The 24836-nt window shown below is 43.4% G+C and overlaps 1 protein-coding gene across 1 annotated transcript in view; it reads left to right on the top strand.

Annotated features, from left to right (window-relative positions):
* Positions 1–24836, top strand: part of LOC144507484 (mucin-5AC-like) — a 229113-nt gene that overhangs the window by 41334 nt on the left and 162943 nt on the right. The window contains exons 21-30 of the mRNA XM_078234610.1: positions 412–600; positions 1813–2052; positions 2134–2290; positions 4815–4940; positions 5243–5384; positions 5933–5964; positions 6960–7019; positions 11055–11111; positions 12318–12359; positions 23675–23722. Of these exons, the coding sequence (XP_078090736.1) occupies positions 412–600; positions 1813–2052; positions 2134–2290; positions 4815–4940; positions 5243–5384; positions 5933–5964; positions 6960–7019; positions 11055–11111; positions 12318–12359; positions 23675–23722 (1093 nt within the window). The remainder of the gene's footprint in view (positions 1–411; positions 601–1812; positions 2053–2133; positions 2291–4814; positions 4941–5242; positions 5385–5932; positions 5965–6959; positions 7020–11054; positions 11112–12317; positions 12360–23674; positions 23723–24836) is intronic.

Below are 24836 nucleotides of genomic sequence, written 5' to 3'. Positions count from 1 at the left end.
ACAGTTCTCCCTACCTGGCCATGTACGTTTATCCATTGTCAACTTCTTGCATGTTCTAAACTTTGAAAATAGGTAAAAGCTGCAATGTGTCAATATACTTTCCTCAAATCTAATTAATTTAATCGCAATACATTTTAAAAAATAAAGGTGTAGAGATGGAAAACAACAATGAGGCCAACAAAAGAAGAAATGGTAGGGAAATAATTGAAAATACACAGAAAGATTACAATGAATTAGACACTGAGATGGAGAGAAGTAAATCTTGCAGGGGAGGACAGTTTTTATATCTGTATCAATAAACATAATCATAGCAGATTCATTAACATTATATGTTTTAAATGTCTGTTTGCAATGCTCAGCTGAAATCACGCTACAAGCATGATTAGAATGCATGCAATCTTTTAATTTTAGGATAAGGAATTCATTCTGAAGGATGGCAAAGTGGTTCGAACTGATAAATCTGGTCAAGTTCAGTGTGCAGATAATTCCTATTCACTTCACACCGTTGGACTCTATCTAATCCTCACATTTTCCAATGGGATCACCGTGATATGGGACAAACGCACAAGAGTTTCAATCACACTGGATCCGAGGTGGAAGGTAAGTGTGATTTGAAGAACAGATATTGATGTTGGTGTTAATTCACTGATGTAGGTAACAATAGTAAGTATGAATTAACCGTATTTAATAACTTGGAGAAATAAATATATGTTGTGTTCCACATTATTATGTAGAATCATAAAGCGGTTAATACCTTTGCTAAAGTGTTGGAAATAAGTATTTCATTAGAAAGCTGTTAAGCTTCCATTTTTAACATAAAGGTGAAAGTTTGCGACATGTGTATGAGCGGGTGTTATTGTGCAGTTAACACTGAAACAACTTACCTTCATTTTATATTGGTGCAGAGTGTAATATCTTGAAAATAGCTGCTAGAAGCTGTCCACATCCTGGGGGTTACCATTGACTAAAAACTTAATTGGACTAGCCATATAAATACTGTGGCTACAAGCAAGAACTGGTGGCCCACTGCTGGCCTCCCTATTGTCCCCATCTCTCCCCCACCAATTGCTGTGAGTGCACGCGTTGGTGTCTCCCCCCCGCCCCCAAGGCCCCACTCCTTTGGCACTGTCTGCTACCAAGTGGGCATTGCCAATTGTGCCAGGCTGGCAGTGGCAGGCTGCCTATTGGGCAATGCCAGGGTAGCAGGCTGGCACTACTAAGAAGCACCCCTCTGCCCCTGATCTCGGAGGGGGGGGAGGTGGGGAGAAGGCTCAATGGCCTCTGCCCCCACCAGTGAGGCCATAATGCCTGGTCCCCGTTGATGGGGACCAGCTTTAATCCCCGCTGGTGGGAGCCTCCCGGCGGGTTCGGAAACATTTAGCAAGTCTGGTGATACCGTCCCGGGCTCACTAATGAGATTCAAATTTATATTTCAGTATTGTAATCAGCCTCATGTTGTTTCCTGGTGTGAGGCGGATTACGACATACAAGATGGCCCGGTAAAGTCCATTTCAGCCCTCCTGCTTACATTTCCCGGCCCGCTGTGGTATTTGAACAGCGCAGCAGGACTGGAAAACCAAGCCCGTGGTAGATGCTGAAATTCTCCAGAGATTCTGCTGGTCTCTTTCTCTGAGAATGTCATATTGGATTTAGAGTTACAGAAGAGAATCCAATCTCCATCGTTCTCTATGGGTGGGGGTCGTGGGTTTATCAGAATAATCTCCTGACAGTAACAGTCAAAGAGTAGAATTCCTGCGTGGAATTTCAAGCCCAAGATTGTTTAATAATCCCTGGCTGCATTTTGTATTGTAGGGAAAGGTATGTGGCCTGTGTGGAAATTTTAATGATGATGTTGCGGATGATCTAACAACGAAGGGGAACTCTCTGGTGACTAACCCTGTAAAGTTTGGAAGCAGCTGGAAGTCATCGCCATCTTGTTCTGATACACTGAATCAAACGTTCCCTTGCGACAGAAACCCATACTGTTTATCCTGGGCACAAAGGAAGTGTGGCATCATCAAGGACGTGGCATTTCTAAAATGCCATAAAAAGGTGAGATAGCCTTTTGTTATCAACTTAAATCATTCTGCTTATAATGTCCACTTTCTAACCTTGTGGTGATATTTTTACTAGGTTGATCCTACCCCATTCTATGAGGCCTGTATCCAAGAAGCTTGTGCCTGTGACTTGGAAGGGAAATATCTGGGTTTCTGCACAGCTGTCGCAATGTATGCAGAAGCTTGTAACAAAGCTGGTGTTTGTGTTGACTGGAGAACCCCAGAGTTATGTCGTAAGTATTAAGAGTAACTTTAATAACTGATAACTAATTACAAATCAACCTAAGTAAATGAACAGGTAATTGTAGTTATGCAATATCCATTACATATTATATTCAAGAATATCCCTGAAGATTTACAGAAATATGTAGAGTCACGAAGGAAATTTGTTTTCTGCTGTACTTCATTTGACATTAATCTGTCCCACACTCCATCCTGCTTAAGGAGGATATGCTTCAAATATAAGATCTGCTCTGGATATTCTCTCAAGTCCTGGATCTGTAATTTATCTTCACTATTCAATATCTATTGATGCAGTCATGTTACCCAGCATTGTAACACTGAAACCTCCTTGTTGAATTATTAGATGCTGTAATCTCTGAAAAGTAGAATGATTCACAATGTGCTGAGATGATGCCATGCTTCAACTTTCCTTTCTTTCCTCCTCCTCCTTCCTGTCATTTCTTGATGCTCACAATGTCTTCCCCCTCTGACACCCCATTGAATCATAGAATTCCCACAGTACAGAAGGAGGCCATTTGGCCCATTAAGCCTGCACCGACAACAGTCCCCAGGCCCCATCTCCATAAGTCCACGCATTTACCCTGCTCGTCCCCCTGACACTAAAGGGGAATTTGGCCTGATCAATCAACCCAACCTGCACATCTTTGGAGTGTGGGAGGAAATTAGAGCACCCGAAGGAAACCCATGCAGAAACGGGGAGAATGTGCAAATTCCACACAGAGAGTGACCCAAAGTCGGAGTTGAACCTGGGTCCCTGGTGCTGTGAGGCAGCAGTGCTAACCACTATGCCACCGTGCCTTTCCCTCATTCTTTATTGGTAAACTATCCTGGAAAAGAACTCTTTTCTTTGAGTTGTCAACATTGACATGAGCAATGGCTTTATTTTCTTTAAAGAGTTTTTTTTACTAACATAATGAAGCCAAACCATTAAATCCACTATAATGCCTTCTCAGCACGATCCTATCACTTCTATCCCACTGTTCCCATTCCCTATGATTCTGCCATCCCATACTTTCACACCCAGCGATGTCTCTCATAGAATCATGGAATCTACAGTGCAGAAGGAGGCCATTTGGCCCATCGAGTCTACACTGACAACAATCCCACCCAGGTCCTGTCCTATCCCCATAAGGCCACGTATCTCTCCAATATACCTAAGTTCCACTGTTGGTACCCCAGTGCTCCCACCCTAAGACTGCCCATCACCATTTCCAAATTAGCAACACACCACTAACTAGAAACTCAAACCCTGGAACCTTCCTTTCCATGAAACCCACACACATCCCTTTCATTCCAAACCTCAACTTTCATTCTCCCGTAAATGTACACATCAATAACCTACCTTTCTTTACCATCATCCTGTAGACCTTCATTTGTATTTTAAAAGACAAGAAATAAAGTAGTCTAGAACCATTTAATAATTAAGGCAACTTAATGAAAATGTAAATATAATGACTAATTCGAACAGCAACATACTGCTAATTGCCAAACAAAACACATGTTCAGTTATTCTCAGTGACTGAGAGTATAATGTATACCAGATAGTATAAACATTGGCCTGAATTTTGTGCTCAGTGGAAAATGAATGGAACTAGTTGTTCATTACATTTCCACAGATTTTCTATCGGTTTAGAGACTGCAATTTTGTTTTTATGTTCATTCGTAGGACATGGGTGTCGCTGACTGGCCAGTATTTAGTGCCCATCCCTAGTTACCCTTGAGAAGGCAGATGAGCTGCTTTCTTAAAACGCTGCAGTCCACGTGCTGTGGGTTGACTCATAATTGCAATAATTGGAGAGGCATTTTAGTGCAGCGCTCTCTACAGTGTATAAGGGGCCTTTAAATACACAACTGTATGAGACGTTAACCAATTAGAATGAAGAAGCCTCACTGAGACACGCAGAATCTAAACCAGAAACTGCAAGTTACAATATTTAATCCAAAGTCAAATCATGCACAGTCAGAAAAATAAAGAACGGGGCAGAAAACTGGGTTAAGAAAGAGAGATAAAAGTTACAGAAAGAAAAAGTTAAAACATTTTAAAATAAATCACCAACAATAATTGATTTTGGATATAATGAGACTCCACACATGTAAAAGTTCATTTTAAATGCCGGAGAGATTTCTTTGGCAGTAGTAAAAAACTTGTTTGCGTTGAAATGGCTAATCCCTATTTTTCTGCTGCGTTTAGTGGATCACTAATGGGTGAGTGTCACAACTTCTTGTCCTTTGTGTACTTGCCATTCAGCAACATACTGTTAGAGCAAAGTTTCTGAAGCAGTAGGGCAACTCCTAATTTCTTCCCTCTGTGTGTATGCTGGAAGCTGCTGTCCAATATAATAGTAATGCCTGATAGCCTCACCTTATTGCAAAATTCAGGCCACTTCTGCCTTCAACTTGGCATTAACGACGCCACAGGAAATACACAAATTCTGTACAATAAATGGCATGGATTGTTAAAGCTGAAATAAATCAGCGATCGTTATGGGTAACTATTTTCATTTTGCATTGCAGCTGTATATTGTGATTATTATAACTCCCCTGGGGAATGCAGTTGGCATTATCGGCCATGTGGTACATTAACAACAAAAACATGTTCGGACCACTACATTGGAAAGAAGTACTCTGCGATACTTGAAGGTTTAATATTGCTTTTGTTTTCTTTTCTGATTGTTTTGTGCACACTAAGATCGACTTGTAAATTACGATCATGCCACTTGGTCTGCTCCAGTTTTATAAATATGGAATGTTTGATGATTTATATGACAGAATTGCATGTTTAAAACAAAGCTTAATGGCTGATGGGAGTTGAAATATTTAAGAGGTTGTCATTTTTAATACTTACTCATAGAAAGATTTAAGACCAAATAAGACGAAAAGTCATCACGAAGTATTCTAACAAGTTCTGATGCACTCATGTTATCACTTTCTATTAAATGTAGGTTGTTATGCAAAATGTCCAGAGAATGCTCCTTTCCTGGATGAAAACAAATTGAAATGTGTGAACGTATCTGAATGCACTTGTTATTATAATGGGAAAATCCTGCACCCAGGTGCAACAACAAGAAATGACTGTGAAGAATGGTATCTATGAAAATACATTCACTTTTTAGTTGTTACTAGCAATGAATGAAAATGCTTCATCTCATGACTTTATTTTTTTCTATTAAAACAATCATCTAAAATGTTTGAAGGGAATGCTTATTTCTATGTACAATTAGACTATGTTACTGTACATAATTACCCTGTACTGGAGATCAATTCAATCTTAGAAGAGATGACTGACTCTTTAGGAGGTCATTGCAATTGGGGGGGAGGCACCTTACTGTGTAGAGTGGGAGTCTCATTTCTCTGTGTCAAGCTGCCAGTGTCAGGACGTGGAGGATGGTCACTTGGGGTTTGAAATACCAGCATGGATTGGTATACATTTTTCTGTTGAAGGTTTGACACATTCGTGTTTTGGCTTGTCCATTTGATGCAGCAGATTCAAAGTCTGTTTTTAAGGTAACAACCATGGACAAGAATGTAAGGAAATATCTGCTGAAGAAATATTTCTCATGGTAATCAGGAGATGCAAAAGCAAGAACTTAATTGTCCTAAATGTTCTAAATCTACTTTCCGATTTTTTCTAGTAAATGCGTGAATGGGATCGTCACATGTGTAGGTTAGTAAATCTTGAAATATATAATGTGTAATGAAATGAATAGGTGTTATTCTTTACTTGTTACATTCCCACACAATGGTGTTTGGTAGTATTTCTAGGATTATTGGCCTGGAGAACCTGCAGGCTAATGACCTCTGATGATCGGCTTATTAAAGGGTTTCAGGGTCAGGTTAATACTCTGCATGTCGGGGACAGAGGGAGGGGAAATTGATCCATGTAATGGCCATTTTCTGTACCATCCTTATGGGCACCCAGACCATTTGAATTATCATGCAGCCTAACTGGTGATACTTAAAAAGGGATCCCTGGAGGTTTCCAACAACAGAAAGTGTATTAGTCATTTAAATTGATCTGCATATGGGAATGGGAGGGAGCAGGAGCGCTCAGCCCAACTCCATCCACATTGTTTTGGACCAATAACAACCCATGGTGGCACAGTGGTTAGCACTGCTGCCTCACAGTGCCAGGGACCCGGGTCCAATTCCAGCCTTGGGTTCACTGTCTGTGTGGAGTTTGCCCGTTTTCCTTGTGCCTGTGTGGGTTTCCTCCAGGTGCTCCGGTTTCCTCCCACACTCCAAGGATGTGCGGGTTAGGTTGATTGGCGATGCTAAATTGCCCCTTTGTGTCAGGGGGATTAGCAGGGTAAATACTTGGGGTTACAGGGATAGGGTGGGATTGTTGTAGGTGCAGGGCCGAATGGCCTCCTTCTGCACGGTAGGGATTCTATTCTATGATTCTATGTTAAAGATTTTTCAGAGCCGACTTTATAATTGCCAAGTACAGAAAGTCAGCTTAGCTTCCAATATTCAAAAGGTGGTGTAGAAATGTGTCCCTCCTGTGGTGTAAAATGCGTGGTATCAGATCATCGGTTATACGCAGCATCGGATATTTTACTCCATTATTGACAATGGAGCTGAGTATTTGTGCCATTATCCAAAATGAATTTCTACACTGAGGATTGTAACTTATATAATTTATTATATCTTTTGCAATAGGATCAACAACTACAACAAGCACCACTCCAATCGAAACAACTTCCACAACAACCATTGAAGGTTTCTTCTTACGCAATTTAAAAAAAAATTCTAGAGTATTATGTTGTCCATTCTCTTGCTTTACTGTGTAATACGTGATTTCTTTTAATTTTATTTTGAACGGTGATAAAGTACAGGGCAGTGACACCCATTATCAGTAACATATATCTGTTGAAGAGGTACATTGAGATACATTGCAGGGAAATGCAAAGTAAATTCTTTCAACCTTTGTATTATCTGAACAACAAAATAGGATTCATGTTAGGCTGCTTTGGTAAGATATTTATCGTCTTTAACATTTGGCTGAATCATTGATTCTTACATACTATTGAATATATAGTGCCAATGCTGTTAGGATGCAAGCAAATATCTTCTGCCATTATGAAATTAACTGCACAAAATGACAGGATGAGATTGCAACAGATGGAATGGATCTGTGAAATGAATCTGTTTCATTGCTGTGAATGGAAGGAAACAACATCGACTGGAATTCTCCCAAAACAATTCCAAGTGTCGAATTCGCGTGAAAACTGGGGTAAATCACACTGTTTTTGTCAGTGGGAGTCCAGAGAAGAATCTTCCACACTCTATGCATTGCAGAGTGCACTTAGCGTAAATCGCATGAAAAATCAGTGGATGGGGCCTAGTCCCGCCCAAGAGGCCCGTAGCACAGTTCATGTGCTGATCTGTCAGCGCCGAGATCGGTGCATGTGCAGTGGCCCCTGTCTGCCGACCTCCCGATCACTGGCCAGCCCTGCATCACTGCCACTCTGACCGCCCCCCCATCCCCCCGGTCCGATCGCCAACCCCCCGACCATGCCCGGCTCAGCTTCCACTGCCCATTTCTGCAGCCTCCCAGCTCCCCCCCCCCCCCCCCCCCCCCCCCCCCCCCCCCCCCCCCCCCCCTCCCCCCAACAGCAGGTTGAAAATTGCCAGCCAAGATCACTGGCCTCCCTCCCTCACCGATCCCAACTGCAGAGTGGCAGCGGCACCACCAGCCCCCATTGGCCCCACCCCTTTGCCCCATGCCTGATGGGCATTGCCAAGAAGCCAATGCCCAGGGGGCACCACCTTCCCGGTGCCCAACCCTCAGAGGGACCTTGATTGCCGCCCCTTCATTGAAGTGGGGTCAGGCCGTTAGCTCCTTGTTAGTGGGGAGCTACTGTAATCTCCGCTGGAGTGAAACACTCCTGGCAGTGAAGGTGGGGGGGAAGAGATGCTAGGAGTCCGGGACCCGCTAATCACATTTAAAATATATGGTAATTAGTATTACCATAATTTATGCGCCTTCTCGCTGATTTCCGACACAGATGTGACGTTGCCAGCAATCTGGCGCGGGGAGACGCTAGCGGGCTGGGATGCCTAGCGCAGATCCCATGCATCGGGCACTGCTGGAATCTCCAGGTCTGTTGCGCTAATTTTCTAGTGCAGCGGGATGAGAGAATCGGCCCCATATTCTTTCAAACACGTATTATTAGTTAAATTTAGATCTTTAAACTGCTGTTTTTACGACTTGAAAAATAATAGGTGTTAACATTGAGTTAGCTATCCTCAGCCAGGCAAATGAAGGGGATGCAACAACTTATTTCAGATTCAGTGGGTTGAGGAAGAGAATTGATCAATGCTCCTGGTCCTGATCACTGCGTGAGGACCCCTGTTAGTGCATATGAGTGGACATTGGATGAGAATAGGATTAGGCTCACAAATGAAGACACCTGCAAACAAATAGCCTACGGTAACTCGCTAGTGAAGCATGCTCTCTTGGATGAGGTTCATTAGAAGAGTTGCCCCGGACCTTGCAGTCTCCAGGCTCCCTCGGAAGTGCCAACACAAAGACTTTGCGGGAATTGCCCAGGAAGTTTCACCGTCTAATTGGCAATTCCCTTGCACTCTGGGACCCTCTGAAAAAGTCTCCGGTCGGAATCTTACCACCATTCCGCTGGTGGGATTTTCCCATCTCACTGTAGTGAACGGAGAATTGGCTGGCCGCCAAATTTTTCGACCTCACTGCAGTGGCAGCATGGTGTGAATGGCAGGTAAGGTTGCACCGTCGAACTCTGAGTTACAATCACTTTGGACAGTTCCAATTTTACTTACCTGGATTATTACCGAGGCATTTTGCCCTTGCTCAAAAAAAGGTTGTGAGAATATGCCCAGCAATTACAGACCAGTCAGTTTAACTTTAGTGATGAATAAGCTTCTAGAAACAATTATTTGGGATAGGATTAGTAGTCACATGGAGAAATGTGAGTTGATTACGAAGAGCCAACATGGATTTCTAAAAGGGTACTGTAGCAATGTGCAATCAAAATTGGCTGAATAATAGGAAACAGACGGTAATGGTCAATGATATTTTTCAGGCTGGAAAAGGTTTGTAGTGGTGTTCCCCAGGGGTCAGTATTGGGACCCTTGCTTTTCCTGATATATATTAATGACCTAAATCTTGGTGCGCAGGGGACAATTTCAAAGTTTGCAGATGACACAGAACTTGGAAGCGTTGAAAACTGAGGGGAGGGCATTGTGGAACTTCAAAAGGACAAAGACAAGTTGTTGGAGTGGACAAACAGGTGGCAGATGAAGTTCAATGCGGAGAAGCGTAAGGTGATGCATTTTGGTAAGAAGAAAATGGAGAGACAATATGAAATCAGAGGTACATTTCTTAAAGGACACAGGAGCAGAGGGACCTGGCTGTATATGTGCATACATAATTGAAGGTGACAGGACAGGTGGAGAGAATGGTTAATAAAGTTTACACAATCCTGGGCTTTATTAATAAGAGGATGGAGTATAAAAGCAAAGAGTTTATGCTGAACTTAGACAAGACACTAGTTAGACCTCAGCTGGAATATTGTGTACAGTTCTGGGCACCACACTATAGGAAGTCTGTGAACACATTGGAGAGAGTGCGGAAGAGGTTTACAAGAATGCTTCCAGGGATGAGAAACTTCACTTATGAAGATAGATTGGAGAGGTTGGGACTGTTCTCCTTGGAAGGATGAAGGACAAGAGGAAATGTTCAAGATCATGAGGGGGCTGGACGAAGTAGATGGGAGAAACTATTCCTGCTCATAAAAGGATCATGAACAAGAGGGCACAGATTTAAAGTGATTTGCAAAAGAAGCAAATGTGACGTGAGAAAAAAACTGTGTTGGTGGTAAGTTCAATTGAAGTCCTCAAGAGGACATTGGATGATTATTTGATTAGAAACAATGTTCAGGGTATATGGAAAAGGCAGGGGAATGGCACTAAGTCACAATGCTCATTTGGAGACCAGTGCAGACACAATGGGCCAAATGGCCTGGTTTTGCGCCATAACAACTCTGTGATTCTGTGAAATATTACATAGCAAAAAAAAACATGTATAACTCTTGCATAACTATACAACTGAACTCCCCACTGATAGCCCCTGACAAATACCCCTGACCCTTTGACTCTCTATGATCCTCTGATGCTTCCGACCTTCTGTGCTCCCCGTCCCTCTGATTCCACCCCCCAAACTGACCTCACCACCTTGCCGCCCTGTGCTCCTACCACCTGACACCCCCTCATGCATTAACACACTGAAATGCTGTTTTGATGTCAAAGGTTTTCAGCTTTTTAGTGAATGGAGACTCACCAAAAAATAGCAACTAGCTGTTAAAAAAAGATGTGCCTTGGCTTTCCTGCATTAATCCTGCACTCTGAGGATTGGGAGAAGGGGTACACTCCGCATTTCTGAAGCAAAGCACTTTGGAAGTTCGCGCCAGAGATGCACCACTCCACCTTAGTGCAAATAAATAAGAGCGGAATGGCAATCTGATGGCTATTCTCCTCCTTGGGAGATTCAGCTGTATGAGTTTCAATACTTAGAGAAACTGAGGCGAACTTCCCTCTTAGTGGCCCTGCTTGGTACTGGAGTTGTGCTGCTCCCATGGCAGCAAGTGTTCTCAATATTCTGCTATCCCAGGCCACTTCCAGGGAACATTACTACAGTCAGTTAATCTATTCAAAGGTGTATGCACTTGTCCCAAAAATGTAGTCAATGTTTTAATCATTTCTGTTTTTATTGCTGTTTAGTACCATCCACAACAACAGTGAAGACAACACCCACATCCACTACAACCTACAAAATTGGTAAATTGTGACTAAGTTTTTCATTTAAAATAATTCAAATGCATTTACCTTGAAGTTATTCCCCACAATACCGGTAAGCAGAAGTTTGTACTTTTGTATGTTTGCTACATATCAAACATTAAACTTTTTCTTTTGGATAGTTAATATTTTAATCCAATTGATGGAATTTATGTCCACGCATTAACACTGTTGACTTCAAAGTTGTAGATACAATCCATTAATTTAAGTCTGCTACAATGGATATAGCCCATCTTGGATGTTCTGACCCACGTATTCTCCAGACGCTTCATAGGACAGAGGTGCAATGAAGTGAAGCTTCTTTCTGCCACTTAAGTCTTGACAGGACCAGGGATGGAATCATTTGAATAATCGGGAGGGTGATCCATGCCCATAATGGCACAACCTCCAGCCAGGGACAGCACGGTAGCGCAGTGGTTAGCACTGCTGCTTCACAGCTCCAGGGTCCCGGGTTCGATTCCCGGCTCGGGTCACTGTCTGTGTGGAGTTTGCACATTCTCCTCGTGTCTGCGTGGGTTTCCTCCGGGTGCTCCGGTTTCCTCCCACAGTCCAAAGATGTGCGGGTTAGGTTGATTGGCCAGGTTAAAAATTGCCCCTTAGAATCCTAAGATGCGTAGGTTAGAGGGATTAGCGGGTAAATATGTGGGGGTAGGGCCTGGATAAGATACTCTGTATGAGAGTCGGTGCAGACTCCATGGGCCAAATGGCTTCCTTCTGCACTGTGGGAATTCTATGATTCTACCCATCCCTGTGTATTGCTGGAATATCAGAGCAGCCCCTGACTGGAACTGTCCTTGGCTCTCATAGGCTGAAGACTGAGATGAGCAATGATTTATCTATCGTTCCTTGCAGAGAGCATTGGCCAACCAGTTGAAAAATCTATCCGTGAGGAAATGTAGTTTTTTAGAGATAATAATAAAACTGGGGAGGCTGGAAATCTGAAACAAAATCAGAAAATGTTGCAAATGTTCAGTATAGCAAGCAGCATTGGTGTCAGAAATAATTTTATTAGAATATCTGACAATGTTCTGCAATGTTAACTTTTGAGAGTTTCCAGCTTATATTAGTTACAAAAATAAATAAGTAATACCAGCAGAAATGAATATGTTCTTCATCATTTGTACCTATCGGAGTTACTCTGTGTAGCATTTCAAGTTGGACTGTAATGGTTCTGAATTTTTTTTACAGAAGAAACAACTACTACAACAATGCGGCAAACAACCACAACTGGTAAGTAATGTCTTCCTCCATAGAATGATACAACACGTAGCAGGGCATTCAGCCCAACAGGCTGGGTTTTCTCTCTGGGGTGGGAAATAGGGGTCAGGTCTGTTTCTGGGGCTCCAAACTTGTCTCCGGGGAGAAACAGTTCCTCGCCTCTGATTTTCCCCCATGACAGCCAATTGACAGCCACCAGGAAGGTTCACTGTCCAATTACTAATGGTGGGTGTTGCTCTTGAACCTGGATGGCTAATTGTAGGCCTGATCCAACCTGAGAGAAGTAGCAGGCTGGAATGGAAGGTAAGAATGGGTGCTTCAACAGCCCTCTCTCAAATTTTAAAATCTTTAAAGGTTGAGCATCCAGGCCACCACTGTGAAGGGTAGGAGGAACCCTTTTACAGGGCAAATTGTGTCTGATCCTAAAGCCACACAGACATGGAACACCTTTAGGCCTGTATGGAGTACTGAGCCCCCGCCCTCGGCCAGCCATTAGCTGCCTCCCCTTTCAGGCTCTTAACCTGGTCTGTCACAAGCAGGAATTTGATCAGTCTTCTTTATTTGATGGGTAACAAATGCCAGACGTGCCAGTGACACCCTCTTCCCATCAGAGAATAAAATAAGTTTCACTCTGAAGCTGCATCACGTATGCTGGGTGGGCCAGCTGCTCCCAATACAGCCTCTGAATGATGGCCTGGAGGTGGGATGGGGCTGAGGGACTGGCAGGAGGTTGGGGCCATTTCAGCTCCTCCCACCTCCAGAAATCCAGCCTATCTGACAGAATTTTCCGTTCTGGTGACAAAGTGCAGTGGCCTGCAGGGAAAGTCAGAGTGATCCCCTCTGGGCGGTGGAGTGGATTCTCGTGCTAGATCTTCTGCTTTTCAGTTCAATGTTGATGCGTCAGCGAGGAGCTCATCGAATGTCATGGTGGGGTGGGTAGGGATTCATCCGGCCTGCTATTACCTCATGACATTGGAGATCCCGGTGCCAAATTTAAATGGCACCCAAAAACACACATTGGGGCGGGATTTTACAACCTCGCTCGACCCAAGGCCAGAAAATCCTGCCCGAGGTCAACGGACATTTCCATTGTCTGCCCCGGAATCAGCGGGCGGCGCGGTAGAATTCTGGTGCTTTATTCAGGACAGCCCAGGTGTGTTGTAAACTTCTGCTTCTCAACGGCGACCAAAAGAATAGAGCCCTCGATTCCAACGTACACTGAGTCTCCTTGGGGATTCTCCTCCGGGTGCAAAGGAAAGGCAAGAGGTCCTTTCACCTTTGGATGGGAGCCAGGAGTGCACCAACCTGATCGTACTGGCCTGGGAGGAGGTCGCTAGGGAGGTCAGCGTCAATATCATTCACAGAGGGACTGCCCTGCAGTGCAGGAGAAAGGATGAACGATCTGATCCACTCTGCAAAGGTAAGTGAGCATTCTCCTCAATCCAAACTCACACAGGCTGGAATTTTACCACCGTTCATGCCAGTGGGAGCGTGGTGTGGACAGCTGGTAAGATCACACCCATACTCTCATAAGGGCATCTCACAGTGTAAGGGCTTGAGTCCACAGGATTGTCACACACTGCCAGCAGATGGGACATCAGCACTGAATGCCTGCCAGCCACCTTAAGACCACCATCCCAGGTAAGATCCTGTATAAACGACATCTTATTCCTTTACTGGGGAAGGCTCAACGCACACAACAGGCTGGACTGCTCTTTCATCCACTGTACTCACAGTAAATCCATTTGTCTTATGCAGGAGAAGATTTCCTACAACTAAAGGGAGAGATCAGTGGTCAGAGAGGAGGATGTCAGAGTTGAGAGGAACATTTACAAGGAACAGATCACAGAGCCGGCTGGAGGGTATAGGGATTGTTCCTCATGTGAAAGGTGAGCTTGCCCTTCCCTACTGAGCCAGTGAGGGTCCATCCAAACGGCAACAACATGTGAAGAATGGCTGAGTATTCTGTAATGTAGGAGCCTGTCTAGTCAATCACTAATGATCTCCTTTCTCTATTCCAGCCTCCAGCAAGAAAACACAGGGGGAGATTTCCAGCATCGACCTCAGCCCCAGCCACCAGGCCACCTCAGATGAAGGTTCTGAAGAAGCACATGAGAGAGAGCCTTCATTGCACCTACCTGCACCCTCCCCCAGCGCAGATACACTCAGATACACTCACACAACTCGATGGTCCTAGTAGCTCGGGTTCACCGTCTGGCGATCACCTCACGGTGATACGGTCCACAGCGGGCAGAGGCAGTGATGGCCGAGGGTTCTGAAACTCGGACGACTGATGGAGACCAGGTCCCTACTGACTCTGAGTCTGGTGACAAGCCTCTGGAATCATCCCTGAGGGAAATATTGAAGATGCAGGGAACATCAAGCAGGGTTTCAGAGTCATGAAAAGACTGCAAGGAAGAATGGAGGAGTCTGTCCCTGTTCTGTGCTGATGTCCTGGCTCTGGTATGTGAGTGCATCAATGTTTCCATTGGAAGGGTGGTTGTCATATTGGAAACCCAGGCCCAATAGCTTTTGCTGGACTTGTGCTCGGACCTGCATCCATTGCTCTCGGCATGGGTGCGTTCAGCAGTTGCTAGGTTACAAGGAGAAGAGGCACCTCAACCTCTCTCCAGGTGCCTCTTCTCCTCAAGGAGTGAGAGAGATCCTCAGGAACCCAAAGAGAGGAGGTTCATCAGCCAGAACTCGGAGGCCATCCATCCAGGAATCTTCAAGTATGTCCTGCCACTCCAAATCCCCTCTGCCTGTGACCACCTCAACTCCTGCAGGTCAGGCTGAGGAAGGCACACCTGCCCTGGAGCAGGAGACTTGAAGTAGGCCAACCTCGGGCCACCAGAGGACATAGGCCAAAGCCATCTTAGGCAACAGGGCATAGTAGTCAGCAGGCTGCCTGAAACACCTGCCGCAGATGTTGGGGCTGCACCTAGCCCCAGCTGTAGATTGGGGAAAATTAAGAAGTTGTGGATGCACAATGGTGGCACAGTTGTTCAATCGCAGTGTATACTTTTCGCTTTTATAAATATATTTTGCTCGTACCCTCTCCAATCCTCAGGTATTCAAAGGCTCATATATGTAAAGTAATGTCCAGTGTTTTTTCAAGGGTACCAAAATCCCCCCTCCCCCTGCTATCCCCAACTTGTCCCTTTATTTCATAAGAATCCATTTAATCTCATCCCAGCCAATCACTTTTAGTACAATGTAAGTGACAGAAACAGACAGTTCCGATATGAAAAATCCCTCTCCAACCCTGAATACCTGAGGGTTGGAGAGGGATACGAGCAAAATATATTTATAAAAGTGAAAAGTATATATTGCTGGACAATACATATGTAACCCTTGCATCTGAGGCTCACCTTATGTGACCTCAAGAGAACTGGAAGGTTAGTGATTGTCCTGACTCTGCCACACTACAGTGTGTTCTTTATGGATGTTATAAGCATTTATTGTGACCCATGTTAGAGTCACTAAAGTGCACTCGGCAATGGCTTTTATTTTATGACTGTGAGGTTTTGGTAAAAGTATAACCCTGGAACTTACACCTGCCAGCTTGATATCAATAATCGGAAATTGCTGGAAGCCATAATATGGAATAAGATACACTTAGAGAAAAGTAAGTTAATACTAGACAATCACCATGTCTTTGTCAAGGCCAGGTCATGTCTGACATGTTTGAGTTATTTGCCGAGGAGACAGAGGCAGTGGATGAGGGGGCTACTGTGGATGTTGTATATTTGGACTTTCAGAAAGGGTTTGATAGGGTGCCACATGGCAGGTTGGTTAGCAACGTTAGAAATGTTTGGGATTGATGAGTCCTTGGCAGCATGGCTTATAAGTCAGGTAAGAGATAGGAAACAGAGGGTAGGTGTAGATGGGAATTTCTCAGATTGGAGATGAGTTGAAAGTGGTGTTCCCCACGGATCAATGTTGGGACCCTTGCTTTTTCTGATTTCTAAAAACAATTTAGAGAAGGGTGTTGAGGGCAAAATCTCTAAATTTGCAGATGACATTAAACTAGGGAGAATAGTGACTTGTGAGGATGACACTGAGCAACTTCAAAGTGACATTGATAAATTGGTCAAATGGGCAGTCACCTGGCAGATGAATTTCAACACAGCAAAATGTGAGGTAATGCATTTTGGTAGAAGTAACATGGGCAACAATACAGGCTCAATGATACAACTTTGAGGGGAGTACAAGAGCAGAGGAACCTTGGGGTTCAAGTGCATAATTCTCTGAAGGTGGCCAGGCAAGTTGAAATGGGTGTTAAGAAGGCTTATTGGATGCTTGGGTTTATAAATGGAGGCATAGAGTATAAAAGCAATGAAGTGATGCTACACCTCGACAAATCATTGGTCAGACCACATTTGGGGTATTGTGTTCAGTTCTGGACACCTTATTTAAGGAAGGATGTTAAAGCCCTACAAAGAGTGCAAAAGGGATTTACTAGAATGATACTAGGAATAAAGAATTTTAGGTTCAAGGACATATTAGAGAAACTGGACTTATTCTCCTTGGAGCAGAGAAGATTAAGAGGTGACCTCATTGAAGTGTTCCAAATTATGAACAATTTTTAAAGGGCAAAGAAGGATATTCTGTTTCCACTATTTGGTCCATCACTCCTCAAGTTCACTTTTCTGCCTTTCCCCCTTAACCCTTGATTCTGTTACTGATCAAAAATCTACATGTCTCCGCCTTAAATATACAAAAGGAGTTTCAAAGACTCACAACCCTCTGAGAGAAGAAATTCCTCTTCATCTCAGTTTTAAATTGACACCCCTTTATTCTGAGACTATGCCCTCTGGTCCTAATCTCTCCCATGAGGGGAAACATCCTCTCAGCATTTACCCTGTCAAACCCCTTCAGAAACCTATATGTTTCAATGAGATCACCTCTCATTCTTCTCGATTCCAATGAGTAGAGTCCCAACCTGTTTAACCTTTCCTCATAGAACAATCTCTCCATACTGGGGATCATCCTAAGTGAACCTTTTTTGAACTTCCTCCAATGAAATAATAGCTTTTCTTAAATAAGCGGACCAAAACTGCTCACAATACTCCAGATGTGGTCTCACCAGTACCTTGCATATTTACAGCAAGACACTTCCTACTCTTGTACTCCAACCCCCTTGAAACAAGGGCTAACATTCCATTAGCCTTCCTGATTACCCGCTGCACTGGTGTGCTAGCTTTCTGTGTTTCGTGTATAAGTACCACCAAGTCCTTTGTGTTGTAGCATTCTGCAGTTTTTCCCCATTTAAATAATGCTTCATTCTTTTGCTCTCCCTTCCAAAATGAACAACTTCACATTTTCCCACATTATATATACTCTATTTGCCAGCGTTTTGCCCATTTACTTAACCTACCTTTTTGTAAACTCTATGTCTGTAATGCAAATCATGCGAGTTGGTTCCACTCGGTGACATGTCTGCTAGTTGGACATGAGTGTGCAATGTCAGAGGTTTGTATCATCCTGATGAAGCCATTCAGTGACCTTTGAAGATGTTGCTTTGCTCCTCAATGGCTGCCCAGTGCTGCATGATGGAATCCCTCTTTGAGATAATAGAACACCAATCGATATGGGATTTTATCACTGGCCTATTCAATGTCTTAGGGTTCATAGCAAGGATTGATCTTTGTGAGATGGACAATATTGAGGACTGTAATGGAATGAAAGCGGTGCGCCAGCACCTCTCCCGAATACTGAGCAATGTTCATAGAATCATAGAATCATAGAAACCCTACAGTACAGAAAGAGGCCATTCGGCCCATCGAGTCTGCACCGACCACAATCCCACCCAGGCCCTACCCCCATATCTCTACATATTTTACCCCTAATCCCTCTGACCTACGCATCTCAGGACACTAAGGGGCAATTTTTAGCATGGCCAATCAACCTAACCCACACATCTTTGGACTGTGGGAGGAAACTGGAGCACCCGGAGGAAACCCACGCAGACACGAGGAGAATGTGCAAACTCCACACAGACAGTGACCCAAGCAGGAATTGAACCCAGGTACCTGGAGCTGTGAAGCAGCAGTGCTAACCACTGTGCGACCGTGCCACCCATGTTTACGAAGAGAGTCAGTTATTGACAGCTGTGCTAAAACTGACTGGGTCACATCTCTCCTAGATGCCAAGGCAATGCAGGATGTAAGCTTGACAGACTTCGGATGATTACAGGGTCTTGCGTGATTGACAATAATTATATGATGGTCCTCTTGAACCCCTCGGTTTGAGTAACATTACTCACAGGTTTGGGCCCATGCTGTTACATTATAGATCACTGCATCCTGGTGTCCAATGGCATCTTGGGGCTCAGGTAGCAAGATGTGGCCTTTGTATTAATCGTATATGAGAGCTGGAGTTTTGAGATGGTGCAATCCAAGTGCAGCTCCGTCTTCAAGTGATAAGCAGTGATGTACCTTTTTCCTCTTAGAGCTTACGTGCTAAGTTCCTGTCACACTTGATTGAGTGCATCAATGGGTGCAATTGTGTTTCTGCCTCCTGAAAACTGTCATGGTCACTGATATTTGAGCTTCATAGTTGAAAAGACTGCACAATGTGTAGTTATTTCATGATATGTGCTAGTGGAGTGCTTACCCCATCACATAGGGGCTACATGCTGCCTAGGCTACTACACCTTCCAAGGATGCCACCCCCTCTCCCCACCCCCCCGCCCCCCCCTAAAGGTCCAAGCTGATTATTGCTTCTTCTGTGATCATTTTCAGATGTGAGATGTTGATGATGATTTGTGAGATGTTGATGATGACAATGATTCTCTGCTGAATCAGTGAAAACTGCACTCGTATCAACTTGTCTTTACCTTATTCCTTCTGGAATCTTATGGTTATGAGGTTGTCACAGGCACATCTTCTGCATCATTCGTGGGCAATGATGTGGCTCGTGTGAATTCTTGTCCTCTGCAAATTCATTATCTTCAACATCCTCCTCATCTGAGGAGATGTCTAGATGCTCCATGCCTCCTTCTACATCTTATCTCCCCTTTGCAGTGTTAGGTTGTGCAGCGTGCAGTAAACTACGCTGATGTGTGACATTCGCTGTGGTGAGTATTAATGATCCCTGCCTGATTGGTCCAAATACATCTGCAAAGTGCCTGCTCTATTAAGGAGCTTGTGGCTGACTAGGCAGCATTGTATCTTAGCTGCACTCTGTGGATGAAGAGCAGGCATCATGAGCCATGTCTTTAGGGAGTACCCTTTATCACTCAGGAGCCAGCCTTCTATGTGCTGAGGGCCGGCAAAGATCTGTGACACCTGCGGGTGGCTCAAAAGAATAGGGAGCTCCCTGAGTATCTAACACAAACATGCATGATCCATTTTCTGTGATCACAGGTAAGCTGGACACAGTGAAATCCTTTCTTCTTAATGAACCTCACAGAATGCTGCCAGATCACTCTGAAGGCCATGTGTGTGTAGTTGATGGCATCCTGCACTGGCCTCAGGCCTAGGACTTTCTCTGACTCCTCCCTGAACAGTCTTATAACTCTTGCCCCATGACAATCTTTCACTACTGCCCTCTGTTCCTTGAGCCCACCCCTCACTCCCGTATCCTTGAATCTGCCTCCGTCTTTTCCCTTCTCTCCCATGTTCCATCAACCCTCTGCCCCCAAACCTGTTTCTGATTCTTTCTGCTCGCTGCTGGTCATGCCTCCCATGCCCAGCTTTGGCAGAACTTGTCAAAATCTGACAGCCATGTTAAAGGTAGGCAAAGGATGCAAATACATACCTTGAAGCTGTTGATGAGTCAGTTAATTTGTTTTACTTCAGGCATTTATCCATTTTCCTTTGAAATCCACTATTCAATATACTTTCACCATCTTTTCGGGCAGTGCATTTCAGATCATCCCTACTCAATCCATGTACTTGCTTTCAACATACATTAGGAAGTTATTTGACACAAGTAGGCTTTTTTCAATTTTGGCTTTTCTGAGCTAAATTTCACTCTTACTGAAAGAAGGAATAATAAAAGCCCAAAGAAAAATCCCAGGTCAATTTTGCAAAAGGTCTGGGCAATCTTCTCTTACACCTCTTAGCTGATCAAATAAGCCCCAGTTTTGGACCACCAATCTGGCAATAAGAAGAGGGCACTGCCATCTCTGAACTTGAGTCAACCTTCAGCAGCTGCAGAGCTGTGCCATCTTCTACAAGGACATTTGTCTCAACCATGAGACAAAGGTCTCTCACATGCAGGGAAAGTATGAGTGGACTGTGAGCTGAAACTTGAGTGCAAGTTCTTGAAATAATATTGCAATTAAAAGGATGGTCTGATGGAGTGTTACAAAGGGTATTACAACTATTTCATTAATAGCTAACTTGATTTCAGCAGCCATCAAATGCTTGATTGTTCTATTGATGGTTGAAAGAACATCTAGGGTTCTCTTTGCCTTCATGTTGCATTTGTTTGTTTCTCTTCCCACATCTAGTGGTGCACAAGACAGATTTTAACCTGATTCCACAGCGGGTTTTACCTGGCACAGACCTGTCATCGGAGGATTTTTGCTCCACACCAAGCCTGGCTGACCAGGAGTCTCTCCCACTCTTACCGCCAACCAGTGGCATGTTGGGAGGATTTTGCAGGTTTGTGCTCAATTGGTCTGGCTGTGTTATGAATGCACTTTCCTTGGCCACCAAGTCCTGGGGTGGGACTTGAACCCGGAGCTCCTGGCTCAGAGGTAGGTACGCTACCCACTGTGCCACAAGACCTTGGCTTCATGTTGGCTTATTACATAATCCAATCATTATCACATTGCTATTTGAAGGGTTTTGCTGTGTGCAAATTGTTTCATTTATTACAACAGTTGACTGCATTTGAAGAACGTGTACTTAATTGGTTGTAAAGCACTTTGGAATGTTCTGCGATCCTGAAAAGTGCTATTATAATTGCAAGTCTTTCTTTCCTTTCTCTTTGTTCTTTTCTTCACAATGATTGGATAAATCACTGTGTGCACATTAAGTTAAAAGCATTATAATCTTTTCAAACCTTTGCTGTGATCTCACAATTGTTTTAATATCACACCTTATAATTCTCTGCATAGAAATAGAAAGATTGTTAATTCATTAATATTGGTTACCATATAAACAAAATGTGGTCTTTGGCAACTTGTCTAGAAATGCACGTTTTGAAAAACTGCTATGTCATATCCTTGTTTGTACCTCCTGTTAACCATGAAACTTAAAGACAGGTTAAAAAGTAATTTTTTCTACTGCAGAATTGCCTTGCTATGGCATATGGTCTTCCTGGTCTGATGACTACATACTGATAGATAGAAACTCAAACGATTCTGCATCGCTAAACCCCAAACTTAATGAACTGTGTCCTTCTGCATCTTATAATATTGGTAATGTTCAGTATCAATGCATCGATAATCGTGAGGCAATAAGTGAATCAAAAGCCAATACGACCTGTGAGGAAGAAGTGGACCTTATTTCTGAAAACAATGAAGATGATTCTCTGGATGTAAAACAGTGCTCTCACTACAGAATTCGTGTTTGCTGTGAGCCCGCTACAGGATCCCCCTCAACTAGTCTGCCTAGAACAAGCACCTCTGGTAAATAAGACATGTCTGCTCTTTAACCTAAGCATTTTGAGACACTTCTCCTTCTCAAGATTACATTAGCAGATTAAAATATAAAGGAGCATTGATAAGTGGTCTCAGATTTTGAAGTGAATAAGCTATTGGAGAAAATTATGCTTACTTTATACCTAATGTTTGCAAGAAGTGATCTATCATCATCTTTTACAAAGCCCTCATGATGCATTTACTTATATTGGGATAAGCTATGGAACAAAGAACAAAGAACAAAGAACAATACAGCACAGGAACAGGCCCTTCGGCCCTCCAAGCCGATTGAATCCTGAATCCAGGATCCCCGCCCAATTTTCCAGCCTATCTACATACCAATATCCAATCCACCGAGCTGTCCCTCACAGCTACGATGCTTTGTTCATCACACTTGTTCATCATGGAGAAGAAGGATTGTCTCAAGCTAAGTGCATCAAGGAGTCAAAGTCCTCCAAGCACTATCTTAGTATATTAGCTAACGTGAGCAGATCACATTTCATCATTAACTGTATCTGGAATCATTTTGCTCTCTATGGTTCTGCGTATCAAGTTGACATTTTTAATCTGAGTCTACTGTTTGTCCAATCACAATTTATCAATAAGAATTTACATTTCAAGTCATTCAGCTGACTTTTGACAAAAACCAATTAATGCTGGTGCATTTTTTTAACAGTTAAGAGTGTCAGTGATCAGATTGTCATTGATGGTTCTTTGTCAGGATATAATAAGTCCAGGGCTGAAATTTCACCCTGCTGCCACAAGTCTGGTGAGAGTGGCAGAAAGGTCACAATCTAGTATGGGATGTGGCTTGAGCTGGGAGCGCCTTCGCTAAATAGGGAAATCTTTGCTTGCCACTTACGAGATCAATAATGTGGAGTGGATCAGATTGGATGCAAACAGACTTAATTCATTGAGATTTAGTCTCACAGATGGGCTGGGGCATATTTGGAGGCTCATACACAAAAAATGATGCACACTGGCCTTGTGTGATTATTGCAATTTGTCCCGATGTAGGATAAGGTGTGACGCCAGTACTGTTGCCTGAGCAACATTTCAAAACTACAGTTTATCTGGGAAAAATGGGTCAATCTGGAAACTGTTGATTGTTTCCACTAGACACTGGGCACTAATATCCGTAATAACTGACAACCAACTCCAGGTGACGTTCCCAGGAACTTGTATTTGAGGAAATGAATCTAAGAGCCAATGAGCAGTTGTATTATTTCTCCACTGAAATAATTTTAGTGAGTTGGCTAAGATAAGAGTGAATAGATTACAGATTTGCTATCTATGTTTTTTTTTGTTGGTTGCATGCACAGAGAAAGTCAGTCCTCACTAAAACAGGGAACTCTGGCAAATCTGTAGATCTGGCAAATCTGTCTGTGTGGAGTTTGCACATTCTCCTCGTGTCTGCGTGGGTTTCCTCCGGGTGCTCCGGTTTCCTCCCACAGTCCAAAGATGTGCGGGTTAGGCTGATTGGCCATGTTAAAATTGCCCCTTAGTGTCCTGGGATGCGTAGATTAGTGGGTAAAATATGTAGGGATATGGGGGTAGGGCCTGGGTGGGATTGTGGTCGGTGCAGACTCGATGGGCCGAATGGCCTCTTTCTGTACTGTAGGGTTTCTATGATTTCTATGAATCTCAGCAGAACATAAAGTGAAGGAAAATCACAGCTACTGTTTCAGGAAGATGATATTTCTGATAGAATGTTTTTCTCCCCCTATAGAAACAACACAACCACCGGTGATACCAACTACAACCACTTCTACCACTGGTAAGTTTCATATCTTCAATTACATCTGTCTCCACAAGTGGATCATTTTTGAACTTGTGGCCGGTCAGATGACAACATACGGTTTCCACATTTTTATCTCCAATTTTGCTTTCAAACTGATTGCTTTAAAAATGCTTGTGGCTTTGGACATTACGTTGTAACTTAGGGCAGATGTTAGGAAATTGTATCCTCATGTAACATTTATTGGAACAGGACACAAATCAGGAATTTAATACCGGTTGGTGGATTGTTTTGCAACCACATCTGGAGAAAATAACTGCATAGGGCAACCTGAACAACAATTTAATCTCTATTACCAGTGAATGACAACAGCTGTATTGTAAGTGACTGAGTAGAGTGACGCCAGGATCTCCCACTAACCCTGCATTCTCTGGTCTGTGCTGTAGGGCACAGGGAGGTGTTCCTTTTGTATAATCACCAATTGCCGTAGTATGTTCAGAAGCATTATTTATCTGGATAACTCAGTTCAGTATGCACCTGTCTATTGTGAAAAGTTGCCACTGGCTGCTAAAAACTAATATCCGCAGATACTCCATTAAATCCTCATGATAATCCCAGCAACTCTTTATTGTAGCAATGTTATACTCAAGGTAAGTGCTATTAAATCACTGTGTTGTCTCTTCACTAAAACAATTGTATTGAGGGGCAGACTGAAATAGAAGAGAATCATTTTACTTTTGTATATTTTATACTGAAGGACATACAAAATGAGAAGAGGTTTTTAGATCTGAAAGTGCCGTAACTCAGAGTACGGTGCAACAGATTAAATTCTGTTTTTTTCTCTATAGAAACAACCCCACCACCAGTGATACAGATTACAATTTAAAAAAAAATACTTTTCCAATTCAATCAAATCAAATCCAATTCAGAGTCTCAACAAGTTGAGACATTTCAGATCCAGGCTGACAAGACAGGGCGAGTGACCAAACCACCCTGTCCTGGGCCTGATCTACATGAGTCAAGCTGATTGGAGAAGGGGGAGGATCCTCCTCCAGGACTTGAGCTCATTTGCATCTTAGCCAAAAGGCCGAGATGCCGCTTTTAAAAATTGCTTCATATGAAACATATGAAGCCTCAGCGTAACCTAATGACC

Source organism: Mustelus asterias, chromosome 19, assembly GCF_964213995.1.
Source record: "Mustelus asterias chromosome 19, sMusAst1.hap1.1, whole genome shotgun sequence".
Lineage (NCBI taxonomy): Eukaryota > Metazoa > Chordata > Chondrichthyes > Carcharhiniformes > Triakidae > Mustelus > Mustelus asterias.
The sequence above is the reverse complement of the archived record's forward strand: the minus strand, read 5'-3'. Positions and strand labels throughout refer to the sequence as shown.